The 14,967-nt window shown below is 51.0% G+C and overlaps 1 protein-coding gene across 1 annotated transcript in view; it reads left to right on the top strand.

Annotated features, from left to right (window-relative positions):
- The first annotated feature begins 6,615 nt into the window (after positions 1–6,615).
- Positions 6,616–14,967, top strand: part of ANO2 (anoctamin 2) — a 361,822-nt gene continuing 353,470 nt past the window's right edge. Inside the window, exons 1-3 of the mRNA XM_037988687.2 lie at positions 6,616–6,742; positions 7,398–7,648; positions 8,896–9,222. Coding sequence (XP_037844615.2) covers positions 6,616–6,742; positions 7,398–7,648; positions 8,896–9,222 — 705 coding nt within the window. The remainder of the gene's footprint in view (positions 6,743–7,397; positions 7,649–8,895; positions 9,223–14,967) is intronic.

Here is a 14,967-nt window from a genome sequence, read left to right as displayed (position 1 = left end):
TTACCTAGGGCTTGATGGAGGGAACCACATTTTGTTTAGCTTTAACTCCAAATGTTTTATACAATGCCTGGCAAGTTAAATGGGTCTGCAGTGAATGAACAGAGATGTGAAATACTGCATATGTATCATCCCCACCCCAAACTCCCAAAGAGTGGTCAGTTGCTGTGCTTGGAGCCTGGCACGATGGTGTGTGCAATGGGGATATGGGGGGAAGGCAGCAGTGGATGAGTGTTGGGAGATGAAGTGGTCCAGATGGGTAGGTGCGGACTGGATCATGAAAGACCCTGTATGTCATATACAATTTAGTCTTCATCCTAAGAAGAGTAGGAAGCCACAGAATGGGAATAACTTGGTGAGATTGTTTCAAAATGGTGTGAGCTGTGGTGTGAGCCCAGGATGGAAGAGAAGCAAGATTAGTAGTAGGGAGGCCGGCTTACTTCTATCAGAGGGGAACAAGGCAAGGCTGCAAACTCTGGTGGTGGCATCATCAGGAAAGGGGGGCATGTGCATTGGGGGGAGAGGGCTAATTCTGAGCCAAGGCTATAAGGCAGAGCCCAAGAGGCAGATGTGCAAATGGATTTTATGTGTGTGTGTGTGTGTATGGAGGGAACTGGAGAGCAGTCCTGTTACTGTGGCTGCATACAGAAGCTGAGGAAAGTGCTCTCCCACAGGACCTCTGGGGCAAGGGGTGGGGTAATCAGCAGGACCATCGGGCCCAAATTTTAAGCTCGGAGCTTCAAATTTTGGCTGTTGTCCTGGGTCCAATTCATGCAGTAAGCAGGATGAGACCTGGGTGTAAATGTTGATTCTAACTGAAAGGAAGTGACCAGGGCACTTGAGGTGGGGTTCAGGGGGAGGGCCTTCAAATCTGAAAGCACCCAGATCTCTCTGAGGCTCCTACCAGGGCATGCCTTCAGCAGGATCATGGCTGCCTACTCTTTTTAGGATGAAGACCAAATTGTATGACATACAGGGTCTTTCATGATTGAGTCCGCACCTACCCGTCTGGACCACTTCATCTCCCAACACTCATCCACTACTGCCTTCCCCCTATGCCCCCATTACCCACACCATCATGCCAGGCTCCAAGCACAGCAACTGACCATTCTTTAGGAGGTTGGGGTAGGGATGATATATATGCAGTATTCCACATCTCTGTTCATTCACTGCAGACCCATTTAACTTGCCAGGCATTGTATAAAACATTTGGAGTTGAAGCTAAACAAAATGTGGTTCCTTCCATCAAGCCCTAGGTAATCACAAGGAAGGAAGACCGATGAGGGAAGACGGTAGACTAGTAAGGAAGGAAGGTAGACTAGTAAGGAAGGAAGACTGGTAGGAAAGTGACTAATAAGAAAAGCTAGACTAGTAAGGAAGGAAAGCAGACTAGTGAGGAAGGAAAGTAGACTAGTGCAGAAGCCTGGGAGAGTGCAGTTGCTCTGTCTCCCTGCAGGGCAGCCCTGGGCCTGTCTGGTTTTGCTGGAAGCAGTGGTTTTGGGAGGTTGGGGACGGAGGTGGCCCCTCATTTCAGGGCCCTTCATACTTCAGCCGCCAGGAGTTAGGAATGAGACAGTAATGATGCCAAGAGGGAAACTTAGAGGAAAAATCCAACTGCCTGGAAGTCCAGCTCCCTCAGGACACCTCCTCCTCCTGCTGCTGGTCTCTCTTGGAGGCTCTGGAAGCTGCCTAGGTCCCTGCTGACTCACCTTGCCCCCCACTCCATGCCTAGTGATCTCACTTTCTGCCTTTTGTCTGCACAATCTGGCCCTGTCTTGCTCCTGACTGTGTCTCGCTCCTGACTGTGTCTCCTGGTCTCCTTGGCTTTGGTGTTTCCACTGTCAGCTACATGCCCGAACTTCTCTCATTCTTACCAGCTCTCCACATTCTGTGCCTGCCCCTCTCCCCTATTCAGAAGGGCCTTTCTAGCTCTCGGCCTATGCAGTGACCTTGAAGGCTCCTGCCAGACTGTCTGGGGATGTAGCATTATTTGGAGGTCCCAGCCAGAACTCCTGCCTCTCAGCCCCCTCCCCCCCTCCCCCCTCCCCCCATTAGAGATGAGGCCTTCAGGCTATGACCTCTGCCTCATCAGCATGTAGGCTCCTGCCATCTGCAGAACCTTTTAATGTTTTCAGAATGCTTTTTACCAGTAACAGGACATCAGCATGGGCTGTTTGTACTTTGGTGTAAATTAGCTGATTAGCAACAGAGCCAGTGGTTAAATGAGGAAATGGTCGTTGGAAGCCCTGATGGTAGATGGACAGGGGAGGGTGGAATACGGGGCACAGAAGCTGAGGAGGGGCTTTGGGCAGGCTCAGGAAGGAGATTTCGGAAGGACTGGTGCAGGGAGACTCTGAAAACAGGCTTCACTTATTTTTTCATTGAAATTTGGGCCTCTCCATCTTTCAGTCTCTGTTCTTTTCTCTCAATGTCTCTGATCCTGCCCCTTCTTCATCTGCCTCTGTAGAGTGACCTAAGGTACCTGCAGTCCTGCGAGGTGGTGAGGTTGGCTCCAATTAGAATGGACAGAGGTCTTGCCTGAGGCTACTGATATGAAACAGCCAAGACTGTACCTAAAGGATTAAAAAGTGTGTGGTCATCCCTGATGAGTAAATCCACTTGTACTAATGGTGGGGACAGACAGCCAGTGCTTCTCCTGCTTAGTCTGGGGAAGCTTCCAGGAAGAAGTGGATGGTGAGCAGGCAGTGGGCTGGGAGAGAAAGGGAATTCCAGGGACTTGAAGCAGAGCAACTGGAATGAAGTGCAGAAGAGACGGATGAAGGAGGCAGCACCTCTTTCATCTGCCAGGGCAGGGTGGCCCTTGAGTGGACATCATCTTTATCATTTCCCCCGTGACGTATCCAGTGGTCTTGAGCTTTTTAGACGTGCATCTAGAGGTTTCGAGGTCTTCTCTGGGGTAGAGTCCTTCTGTTCCAAGTTCTGTTCTCACCCTACAGAGGAAGTAGGGTTTGATAATTATCCTGTGCATTGTTCATAGCTCATGTGCTTCCAAAGAGTGTTAATCTTTTCTCTTACTGTATCATCACACCCACTTTATGAGGAAAAGATATAATAATGACCCCCTTCCCCCAATCATGGAAGTAGAAACTAAGCTCAGAGAAAGGGCTTGTCTTGGGGCAGGGTGCTGGTGGTGAGGCCTTCCTCCAACAACATCACATGGGTCCTCATGGCCTGCACCTCCTCCCAATCCTGCACCTCCTCCCAATCCTGCACCTCCTCCCAATCCTGCACCTCCTCCCAATCCTGCACCTCCTCCCAATCCTGCACCTCCCAGCTTGTGGAACCTTACTCGTGTCTAGGTTGGAAGGAAATTAGCTTTGCTAGTAGTATCTGAATGTTCTGGTCTTACACCTTGATTAGCAGCTTTTTGAAACAAGAATGGATTGCTTTGGATTTTCTGGGTCCCTAAGGACCAAAATAGTAGGTGGCCCAGCTGGGCGTGGTGGCTCACGCCTATAATCTGAGCACTTTGGGAGACCGAAGCGGGCGAATCACGAGGTCAGGCGATTGGGACCATCCTGGCTAGCATGGTAAAACCCCGTCTCTACTTAAAAAAAAAAAAAAAAAAAAAAAAAAATTAGCCAAGCGTTGTGGCAGGTGCCTGTAGTCCCAGCTACTCTGAAGGCTGAGGCAGGAGAATGGCATGAACCCAGGAGGCGGAGCTTGCAGTAAGCAGAGATCTCGCCACTGCACTCCGGCCTGGGTGACAGAGCGAGACTCTGTCTCAAAAAAAAAAAAAAAAGGGTGGCCCACAACTAGATGAGGAGTGTGTAGGGAAGCGTGGTCTGGGCAGAGGGAAGAATGCATGTAGGATGCTGGGCTGGGGAGCATGGTGTGCTAGAGCAGAGCTGTATGGCGGACCCCAGGGAGCCAGCAGGAGAGGGGGTGGAGAATGGAGGGCAGTATGCAGGGTCCCAGCCGGAAAGCCATGGGAGCCCCATAAGTTTCTGCTCTTGAGGGTGTCATGGCCAGATGGATGTTTTGTAAGGACCCCTGGCTGCCTCGTGGGGAACAGGGACAGGGAGCAGGGAGACCTGTTAGGAGGGCATCACCGTTCTCCAGGTGAAGGAGACTGAGAGCTGGCACTAGGGTGGGACTATAGAGGGGTGAAGAACAGAGGGGTTTGGCAGGTATTTCGGGGTAAAGTTGATGGGATTGATATCAAATGGGATACGGGTCATGAGGAAGAATGGCTATCAAGACTGCTGCTAGATTTCCGGCACGTCGACTGAATGTTTGGTGGAGCATTTGCAGGAGCAGGAAATGCTGAAAAAGAATCCTGTTTTGAAGATCATACGTTTGGATTTGGACATGTTGACTTTGAGGGGCTGGGAAACATCCAAGTGTAGATGCTGAGCAGGCAGGGGAATGTGTGGACCTGGTGCCGGCAGATGTCGTCAGCAATAGGTGACAATGAAGGTCTCTGGAGGATTGAGAGTGCCCAGGGAGAGAGCTGGCACGTGGAGAAAGGCCCAGGCCCCAGCCTTGGAACATCCATCTCCTCAATCCAGACATGGGTAAGCCATGTCCCCACCCTCATGGCACTGCGGTCACCCAAGGATCTGTTGTTCAAGGCATCCTGGAAGGAGAGCCAAGGCAATGGTGAAGGAAGGAAAGATTCTTCCCAAATGGGTGACATGTTCCACAGGCTGTGTACGATGGCCTTTCCTTCTGATTGACCTCATTCACCTCATTCACCTCTTCTAAGCTTCTTAGGGAGTTCTCAAGGTGTATGCTTACCTGCCCCACCGTTCCTGAGGGCAGGCGTCATTCACGTTCCCCTTGGCCTTCCTCTCACGTCTGAAGCTGGCTCCCTTGTGTCTTTATCGCCTGGAGTGCCTCTCCCGAGCTGGGACAGCTGGGATGGCTGAACCGTGGGCTGTGCTCTAATCACTTGCGGGGAGAGGGAGGGAAGGGAAGCAGGGTCCCCAGGCGGCCAGATCTGTGTGTCAGAGAGCGAGCTGGGGGAGCAGCTGCGATGGCTAGTGAGGGCCCTGAATGTCAGCCTCAGACTCCAGGTGGCACCTTTAGGGGATGGTGGTTCCTGGACAGCAGCCGGACCAAAGCTTTGTATTGCCCTTGAATCTGAGCTGCTCTGAGCCATGGGTGCAAATCTGAATGTAGCTGCCAGGGCAGGGTGGCCCTTGAGTGAACACCATCTTTATCATTTCCCCCATGACGTGTCCAGTGGTCTTGAGCTTTTTAGACATGCAGCTAGAGGTTTCGAGGTCTTCTCTGGGGTAGAGTCCTTCGGTTCCAAGTTCTGTTCTCAGGCACTTGGGGGCACAGGTATGCAGAAAGGCACAAGGGAAGTGGGAGGAGGCAAGATGGAGCACAAGGGAGGAAACCCCTGTTTTAGAGCCCTGAGCCTGAGCCCCATCACATGTAAACCAAAAAATATCAGAGACAGGCCTCAACCAATTTAGTTTATTTTGCCAACATTAAGGATGTGGTTGGGAGAGAGGTCTGTGACTTTCTCCAAAGACAATTTTGAGGGCTTCAGTATTTAATGGGGAAAAGCAGGCTGCGGGGGGAAAGGAGGAGTCTGTGGGAATCTGCATGTTGCAAGAGAAAAGGAGCAGTTAGGGAATTGTTGATGATGTGTTCGTCTTGCGCTTTGGACAAGGTGAGTATAGAGTAGCTGCCTGTGGAGCTATCTAGCCTTTTATCTGCAGCTGTCTGCTTAGGAACAAAAGGAAAGGCAGCGTCTTGCCTGACTCAGCTTTCAGCTTAATATTTTCCTTTCAGCAGAGTGATATGGGGTCCTGAGTGTTCGTTTTCCTCCCACAAGGCATGCCCACGCCTGCCCTTCTGTGCTGTCTCCCTAGGGAGTGCCTCCTCTGCCTCCCGGCCGTTCAGAAGCTACCCACCCTCCAGGACCCAGCTCCAGCTCAATTACCCCAGAAGCCGACTTTGACTTCTTAGTCTTTCTGGTCTCCCACAGTGTGGACTAGAGCCCACAGTATAGAAAGGAATGATGAAAGCTTTCCTCTGCTGGTCACAACTGTGTTTCCTGCATGTCAGCTCTATCTTCATAAAGAGATTATGTTTCTCAAGTGCAGGGACCGAATATTCTAGGCCCCCTGAAACTGTGTTGGAGGGCTGAGCACCTAAGGGGCTGCTCCATAAGTTGGCAAAGGGCCAGGAGTTCTATTTCAACAGACCGGAAGAGTTGCCTTTTGTTCGTTCATTCACTGAGCAGGTGCTTAGGGCTGAGTTGGAGGCATAAGGTGTTACTTCTGCTCACTTGGAGGTTAAAATGCAAACACTGACGATTCTAATCACAGCCTTTGATCACGTGCCCTCAGGCTCATCACCACTCTGGATGCTTTGCAGGCCTTTTCTGTTCTCATTCTCACTGCAATCCTGCAAGTGTGAGAGTCTCATTTTACAGCTGGAGAACAGGCACAAAGAGGCAGGTCATAGAGCTGGCCAGTGGCAGAGCTGAGGTTTCAGCCTGGTCACTGGCCGTGCTGCTTTGCTAGGAAGTGTTTCTCAGTCTGACCTGCCCTGAGACCTTGGCAACTCACCGGTTCCAGTGGGGTCTGTGCAAAGTGCAGCTGGAGTATCTGATCCTCAGTTCCCTCCAATTCTAACATGCGGTCATTCCATCACCTACTGGGGACCTTTCCCTTCAGGGGCAACACTGGATTTTTTCTGAAGTGGTCCTGCATTCGTGCTGAGAAGGGACTGCAGACCTCTGGGGCCTGGGTAGAGGCAGCAGGTGTGTGAGGGCCCGGAAAGGACACTGAAGGACAGTCCTTGTTCCGTTGTTTAGAGGGCCCTCTTGGTCTGTCCTTGCTCTCTCCCTGAGGGAGGTGGGGGCTGGCCAGGGTGCCCGCTGGTGCTGCTGCCTACAGGAGAGGCCCAAAGCCTAAGCCTTTGGTATTAATTCAAGGTGTCTCTCCAGGCAGTGCCCCCCCGCCTCCCCTGGCTTGCTCGATGCCGCCCCTTTCTTGTCTGGGGATTATGAGAGATTGTGACAACCTTGATCCGAAGGAGCTCCTGCTGGTGGCTCCAGGCCGTGTGTGTGTGTGTGTGTATATGGCTGTGTGTGTATGTATGTGTGTATGTGTGTATATGGCTGTGAGTGTATGTGTGTGTATATGTGTGTGAGTGTGTATATGTATGAGTGTGTGTGTGTACATTGTGTATGTGAGTGTGTACATTGTGTGTGTGTGTGAGTGAATGTGTGTATGTGAGTGTGTATGTATATGTGTGTGTGTGTGTGTGTGCGCGCGTGCATTCTGGGGGCTGCACTTCCTTCTCCATGCTCCCTCCCCTGTGGCCAGTGTGAACCTGGGCTGTAGGGACTAACCAAGGAGACAGCTGTGAAGCAAAATGGGCCATTTTCTCAGGACTAGTGTGAGTGCGCTCAGTACCTCAGTGTCTTGGATTTCCTTTATCTGAGGCTGTTTTGCCTCCCTTGTCTTTCCCTCTCACAGATATTCCCCTGCTCCCTGGCTCCCCACGCCGGCTGAGCCCTCAGGCAGGGACCAGAGGGGGCCAGGGTCCCAAACACGGACAGCAGTATCTCCAGACACCAGGTGCCCGGGCCCCAGGTCTGCAGGGCAGTTCCAGCCGAGATCCTGGCCAGCCCCGCGGTGGAGAGAGTGCCCGCAGCAGCTCTGTGAGTACTGGGCAGGGGTGGGATTGGGGGACAGGCCGGCCCTGTTTGAGGCCCCCAAGGAGCCTCTGGACCAGGGCATGCTCCAGTTGGGAGCACGTGTGTGAGTGAAAGAGAGAGGCCTAGGGTTTGGGTAGGGTCTTTTCTCCTCTGTCTCCAAGTCAGGCACACTTTCCCAGTGCCCTGTTCTGGTCAGAGGAGGGTCGGGAAAGGAGAAGGCACGGGAGGCCAGTTGATGCTGCCAGTTGGTCTGTAGACCCCCTGGCTCCCCTCCTGCAAGCCTGAGCCTTCTCTGCTATGGTGGCTCTGAGTCTCTCCCTTGTGCCTGGAGCTTCATCTGGTTGCCCAGGTGACCTCTCAGGTGGCTGCAGAGGCAGCTGGGTTTCAAACCAGTAATAAACAGGGAAACACCCACGGGGAGAGGCCGGTCCCTCCCCTGCTTCACCGTGTTCTCTCTCCTCCTCCTCTTTCCACCTCCCCACCTCTGGCGTGGAAGAGAGCAGAAGTCAGTTCCCTGCTGCTGTCTTTGACAGGGCCCTCACCAGTGGCGGGAGAGGAGGATGTGGGGCTGTGAATAGTGCCTGGTGAATTCCCGGGGGTGGGAGGGTAGGGGGCAGGCCAGGTGACTAGAAATTGGTCTTTGTTCCAATGGATCCAGAGAACCTGCCTGTGAGTATTCTGTTTAAATATGTAGAGTATTTGCAGGCAGTGGTGCAGATCTGCAAGGAGGTGAGTGTGTGTGGGCCATGGTGCCTGTGGAAGGGGGTGTGTGTGTTAGAGCGCACTCGGGTAGATACGCGTGTACACAGGCCCCTTCACCTGTATGGTGCAGGCGTGCTGGTGCAGGGAGACAAGGCTAGAGGTGGCTGTGTGTGCATTTGCAGGTGCTTGCGTGTGTGTGTGCAGGCGTGGGCGTGTGGCTCTGTGTGTGGAGGCAGGAGGTACAGTTGTGAGGGGTTTGCTGCTGCAGGTACAGTCTGTGTGTGAGTGTGTGTGCGTGCATGGATGCTGGAGCATGTGTGAAGGCACCAGTGCCCAGACTGTCAACAGGTGGGTGGAGGGCTGTACAAGCTGGCATGACAGATTAACTTAGGCCATTTGGTCCTTTTATTGGAGGCACTGGGGGCCTCTGGGCCTGAGGGGCTTGCTTCTGAGTCCATTTCCCTGAGCCCAGAGCATAGATCAGCCTCCTCTGTCTCTCAGCACTTACTCACCAGACCTTGCCCTGCCTCTCCTCTCTCTCTGGCCAGGTCATCAACAACTATCTGGATGCCAATGAGTCTGTGTCCTTGGAAGCCCGTCTTAGCCGCATGCACTTCCATGACAATCGGAGGAAGGTCGACTATGTGCTCGCCTACCACTACCGGAAACGCGGGATGCACCTGGCCCAAGGCTTCCCTGGCCACTCGCTGGCTATCGTCTCCAATGGGGAGACAGGCAAGGAGCCTCATGCTGGGGGCCCAGGTGACATTGAACTGGGGCCGCTCGATGCCCTGGAGGAGGAGAGGAAGGAGCAGCGGGAGGAATTTGAGCACAATCTGATGGAGGCTGGACTGGAGCTTGAGAAGGACTTGGAGGTGAGTCATGCGGGTGGCCAGGGACTTGTAGATGGAATGGCACCGCAGAACCAGGCTCCTAGTGAGGAGTGCACCTGACAGAGTGCCTCGGCTTTATTCGGCAGGTGGACTTTTTTTCTGCTGGAGAAACCAGATTTTCTTTCTTTCTTCTTTAAAATTTTTTTTTGAGACAGAGTCTCACTGTCACCCAGGCTGGAGTGCAGTGGCGCGATCTCGGCTCACTGCAAGCTCTGCCTCCTGGGTTCCTGCTATTCTCCTACTTCAGCCTCCCGAGTAGCTGGGACTACAGGCGCCGCCACCATGCCCGGCTAATTTTTTGTATTTTTTTTTAAGTAGAGATGAAGTTTCACCGTGTTAATCGGGATGGTCTTGATCTCCTGACCTCGTGATCTGCCTGCCTCGGCCTCCCAAAGTGCTGGGATTACAGGCGTGAACCACCGCACCCGGTTTTCTTGCCCACGGACCTTAGAAACAGTCTTACATTGCTAGTGGTCCTGCCTGGGGGATTCCAGGTAGTAGTAGTGGGGGGGTGGTGGTGTGCCAATCTGTTTGGGAGTTGAGAGTTGGCCTAGTAAGACATTAAAGGCAAGAAATTTCTTCTTGACATTCTCAGGCCACATCTGGTGGCCTTCTCCATATGATTTCCTTGGGAAGAAGACCGAGTTTCCTTGTTGAATTTTGGAATAAAATTCCTCTATATCAATCTCCTTCACTAAGGAATGAGCTTGTCTGGGACCCCCGAGGGGGCTGATTTGAGATATATTTGGAAACTCATCTTGGGACATTGGACGTATTTTATCAACCTGTAAGCTACAGATACTCACACCTGCGGTCAGTGCAAGGGAATATGTGGAAATCCATTCATACACATATCCACCCATCCATCCATCCATTCATCCATTCATCCATCCATCTGTCCACCCACCCACCCATCCACCCATCCACCCATCCGTCCGTCCGTCCATCCATCCATCCATCCACCCATCCGTCCGTCCGTCCATCCATCCATCCATCCATCCATCCATCCATCCATTTATCCACACCACACTGATCCTTTAAAATGACCTTCCCTTGCCAGGCGCGGTGGCTCATGCCTGTAATCCCAGCACTTTGGGAGGCCGAGGCAGGCGGATCACGAGGTCAGGAGATTGAGACCATTCTGGCTAACATGGTGAAACCCTATCTCTACTAAAAATACAAAAAATTAGCCGGGCGTGGTGGCAGGTGCTTGTATTCCCAGCTACTCAGGAGGCTGAGGTAGAAGAATGGTGTGAACCCGGGAGGCGGAGCTTGCAGTGAGCTGAGATCGTGCCACTACACTCCAGCCTGGGCAACAGAGTGAGACTCTGTCTCAAAAAAAAAAAAGAAAAAATGACCTTCCCTTGCCATCTCCCCCAAACTCATTCTTACCCTTCCCACCTTCCCTACCCTCCTCCAGGTCGTGGGCCTCATCTTGGGTATGGGCTGGTCACCTTGACCTCAGGTCTTTGTGCTGTTGCCCTCTCTGCTTTAGGCACTCTTCCTCAGACCTGTGCATCACGTTCCCTCTCTTCAGGTCTCTGCTCAAATGTCACCTCCTTCTAGACATCTTCTCTGAACATCCTAGCCAAAATACCCCCACCCCGTCCCTCTCTGTCCCTCAATCCTGCCTTACTTTTCTTCATCACATTTAGCATTGCTACCTGGTATAACAATGGTGGACTTTTTTTTGTTTGTCTGTTTTTATCTGTGCTCCCATTAGCTCCATAAAGGCAGAGATCTTGTTTGGTTCGCTACACATCCCCAGCACCTAGGACAGACTCTGGCACATAGAGGTGCTTAATAAGTGTCAGCTGAGGATATGAGTGACCTCCCTGAGCCTCAGGTCCCTTATCTGCAAAATAATAGATGCCTTGCTGGATTATACTTAAACATGCCTCACCATTAGATGGGGTAATGAAAATTCCAGCACAATGTCTGGTACATAGTAGGTGCTTAATAAATGCTTATGATGATTTTAAAAGGTGTCATGCTGAGGCTTGAGGTGCCATTTTCATCAGAAGTCTGCCTTATAAGATTTAAGTTGGCTGGGTGCGGTGACTCGTGCCTGTAATCCAAGCACTCTGGGAGCCGAGGTGGGAGGATCGTGAGGTCAAGAGATCAAGACCAGCCTGGCCAATATGGTGAAACTCTGTCTCTCTTAAAAATACAAAGAAATCAGCGGGCGTGGTGGTGCTTGCCTGTAGTCCCAGCTACTCGGGAGGCTGCGGCAGAAGAATCACTTGAACCCAGGAGGCGGAGGTTGCAATGAGCTGAGATCGTGCCACTGCACTCCTGCCTGGGTGACACAGGGAAGACTCTGCCTCAAAAAAAAAAAAAAAAAAAAAAAAGATTCAAGTCAATGCTCTCCTCAAACTGGAAGGGATCCCCAGAGGTCATACATCCTTTCCTTTCCCCTGTCCCCAGGCAGAATGGCATGTGGCCTGGCTCATGCCTGGTGGTGCTGGCCTGTGCTGCTTTGCCAGACCCTTAAGGCAGAAGACACTCTTCTGCTTTCCACCCATGTAGGAAGAGAGTGCTCTCTTAGGGATGCTTTAGGCTTCCTTGCTGTTGGAGTGCTGATTTTCACTTTTTGAAACCCAAAGCTCACTTGGTGGCTCCAACTAGGATCTGCTAACATGGTGTCTCCAAGGTAAAGATGCATTCTGAGCTCCAGGAGCTTACCAGTGTGGGAGCTGTAGTGCATACCTCTGTTGTTGGGTCTGAGGGAGCAGAGGCCACGGCTTCACTCAGCTGCTCAGTTGGGAAGCAGTGCTCAAGAGGGTGAGCTCTTAAGGCCAATTACATATGTTCACATTCCAGGCCTGACTTACTAGCTCATGACCTTGGGCAGGTTACCTTACCCTTTTGGTAAAGCTTCCTGGTCGGTCTATAAAAAGGAAATAACAGGGCAGGGTGCAGTGGCTCACATCTGTAATCTCAGCATTCATCTCAGACGGTGAGGCGGGTGGATTGCTTGAGGTCAGGAGTTTGAGACCAGCCTGGCCAACATGATGAAAACCTGTCTCTACTAAAAATACAAAAATTAGCTGGGTGTGGTGGTGCGCACCTGTAGTTGCAGCTACTCTGGAGGCTGAGGCAGGAGGATCGCTTGAACCCTGGAGGTGGAGGTTGCAGTGAGCCGAGATCGCACCACTGTACTCCAGCCTGGGTGACAGAGCAAGACTCTGTCTCCAAAAAAAAAAAAAAAAAGAAAAGAGAATAATAATAACAGTACCTTCTTCAGTGGGTTATTACGAAGATGAAACAAGGTAACTAAATAACATACCTAGAACACTAACAATGAATATTACTGCTATTATTATTTACAGTTGCCAGGTTTAGCAAACAAAAATGCAGCATGCCTAGTTAAATTTGAATTTCAGTTCAACAATGAATACTTTTTATTTTCTTAGCGTGTACAATGAAATATTGGAGACATACACTAAAAATTATTCACCGTGGATTTGAAATTAAAATGTAACGGTCCTGTCCACCCTTAATGCTACAATCAACACCACTGCCCATCTCGATTGCCCCCGTCTCTCCACCATGCTTCATTCTGGTTTCTGTCGGATGTTCCCTGCTTTGGAGGGCACAGAGGTGGCTCTTGGGACTGACCAGTGTTAGACTGGGGTCCTGGGTGGTGGTTCCTGTTGTCCCTGTTCCTGTCCTAGGCTCCTCCCTCCCAGCCCCCACCCATGGCTTCAAGGCCACTCAACACTTTTGCATGAGGCTACTCCGGTTCGCACAGCCTCCCCCAGCATCCCTGTCATCAGAGCCTCCACCTCTCATTGTGGCCTACTGTCTGGCAGTGTTGTCTCTGTCTTCCAAAAGGCGGTTATTATGATCAGTGTTGGGACCTCGAATGCAAAGGGTTGAGTTTACCCTACTTTTCAACCATGGCACGTTACTATCACTGGTCTGCACAAGAACTCTTGGGTTATCTGTTTAAATCTCCCCCGACCCTGCTCTGCCTGCTACCTCGCAGTCATTCCAAGGCGTCATCATTCTGGAAAAGATATAGTGTTTGTTTTTTAATTAAAAAAAAAAAAAGACTTTATTGTGTAGAACAGTTTTAGACTTACAGAAAAATCGCAAGATGAGACAGCGTTTCCATCTACCTCATTCCCAGTTTCCTGTATTATTAACACCTTACATTAATAGGAGACATTTGTTACAATTAATGAACTAATATTGGCACATTATCATTAACTAAGATTCACACTTTCTTCAGATTTCCTTACTGCTGCCTTTTTTTTTAAACCTGCGATTTTTCTTTCTTTCTTTCTTTCTTTTTTTTTAAGATGAAGTTTTTGCTCTTGTTCCCCAGGCTGGAGTGCAATGGTGCCATCTTGGCTCTCTGCAACCTCCGCCTCCCGGGTTCAAGCAATTCTCCTGCCTCAGCCTCCCGAGTAGCTGGGATTACAGGCGACTGCCTGTAATTTTTGTATAGTAGTAGAGATGGGGTTTCACCATGTGGACCAGGCTGGTCCTGAACGTCTGACCTCAGGTGATCCACCCGCCTCGGGCTCCTAAAGTGCTGGACAGGCGTGAGCCACCACGCCTGGCCGATTTTTCTATTCAGGGTTGTCCTTAGACTTCTCTTGGTGGTGACAGTTTCTCAGAACCGTATGCATTCTTAATTTACATAGAAGGTACTGTTTTATAGCCCATTCTGTTTTTTTACTTTTTTCTGTAGCACTTTATTTTTCAGATCCATTCACATTCTGCATGTACATTGACTCCATTATTTCATTTTTATTTATTTTTGGGACCAGGTCTTACTCTGTCACGCAGGCTGGATTGTAGCAGTGTGATTTCAGCTCACTGCAGCCTCAACTTCCAGGTGCCAGTGATCCTCCTGCCTCAGCCTCCTGAGTAGCTGGGACCACTGGCGTGTGCCACCATGCCCAGCTAATTTTTGCATTTTTTTGTAGAGACGGGGGGGGGGGGGGGCTTCACCATGTTGCCCAGGCTGTTCTTGAACTCCTGACCTCAAGAGATTCATCCACCTCAGCCTCCCAAAGTGCTGGGATTAGGGGGGTGAGCCACAGTGCCTGGCCAGACTCCATTATTTTTATGAATGAGCAGTTTGCAGCCACCACAGTGTACCTAGTCACTCCCCTCGTAATAATGACACTTAGGTTGCCTCCAATTGTGTGCCACTGCAGAAAAGGATGGAGAATGAATCATTGCCTCCTTTGGGGCCAGCGTTCTGTGATACCCCCGCTCCCTCCATGCCATATTGGTGTTCAACCGTGATTGGAGTTTCATCAGCTGGAGCCTGTGAGGTTCTGAACGACTTTTCACCATGTTAAGATGCTCGGCCGTGGCTGTGAGCAGCAGCCTGGAATGGGGCCTCGCAGGAGAGGGAGACTTGCCTGACTGCACCTGGTGGCGGCTTGAAGCGAAGGTGCGGTGTCCCCACTTGCTCCGCTGACCCACCCTTCTGAGCTGGGCTAGCTTTTAGGCTCCAGGTGCGTTAACTTTAAGGCAAATGGAGAGCAAATGGGTTCCTATCAGACCCATTAAAAATGATTCACTTAGCCTTACGGATCAAAAGAACTTTGCATCCACCGAACTGTTTGAATATCAGAGAATTCACTTCCCACCCTCCTTGATAGCTGTGCTTTTGACAGGATGATAATTGGTGCATACTTCCCATTTGGCATTTCACTTTTTCATTTTTTGTGCATATTTCCATGTATTGATATTACCCATATT

Source organism: Chlorocebus sabaeus, chromosome 11 (assembly GCF_047675955.1).
Source record: "Chlorocebus sabaeus isolate Y175 chromosome 11, mChlSab1.0.hap1, whole genome shotgun sequence".
Taxonomy (NCBI): domain Eukaryota; kingdom Metazoa; phylum Chordata; class Mammalia; order Primates; family Cercopithecidae; genus Chlorocebus; species Chlorocebus sabaeus.
Note: the sequence above shows the minus strand (reverse complement) of the source record. Positions and strands in the feature narration are given on the sequence as shown.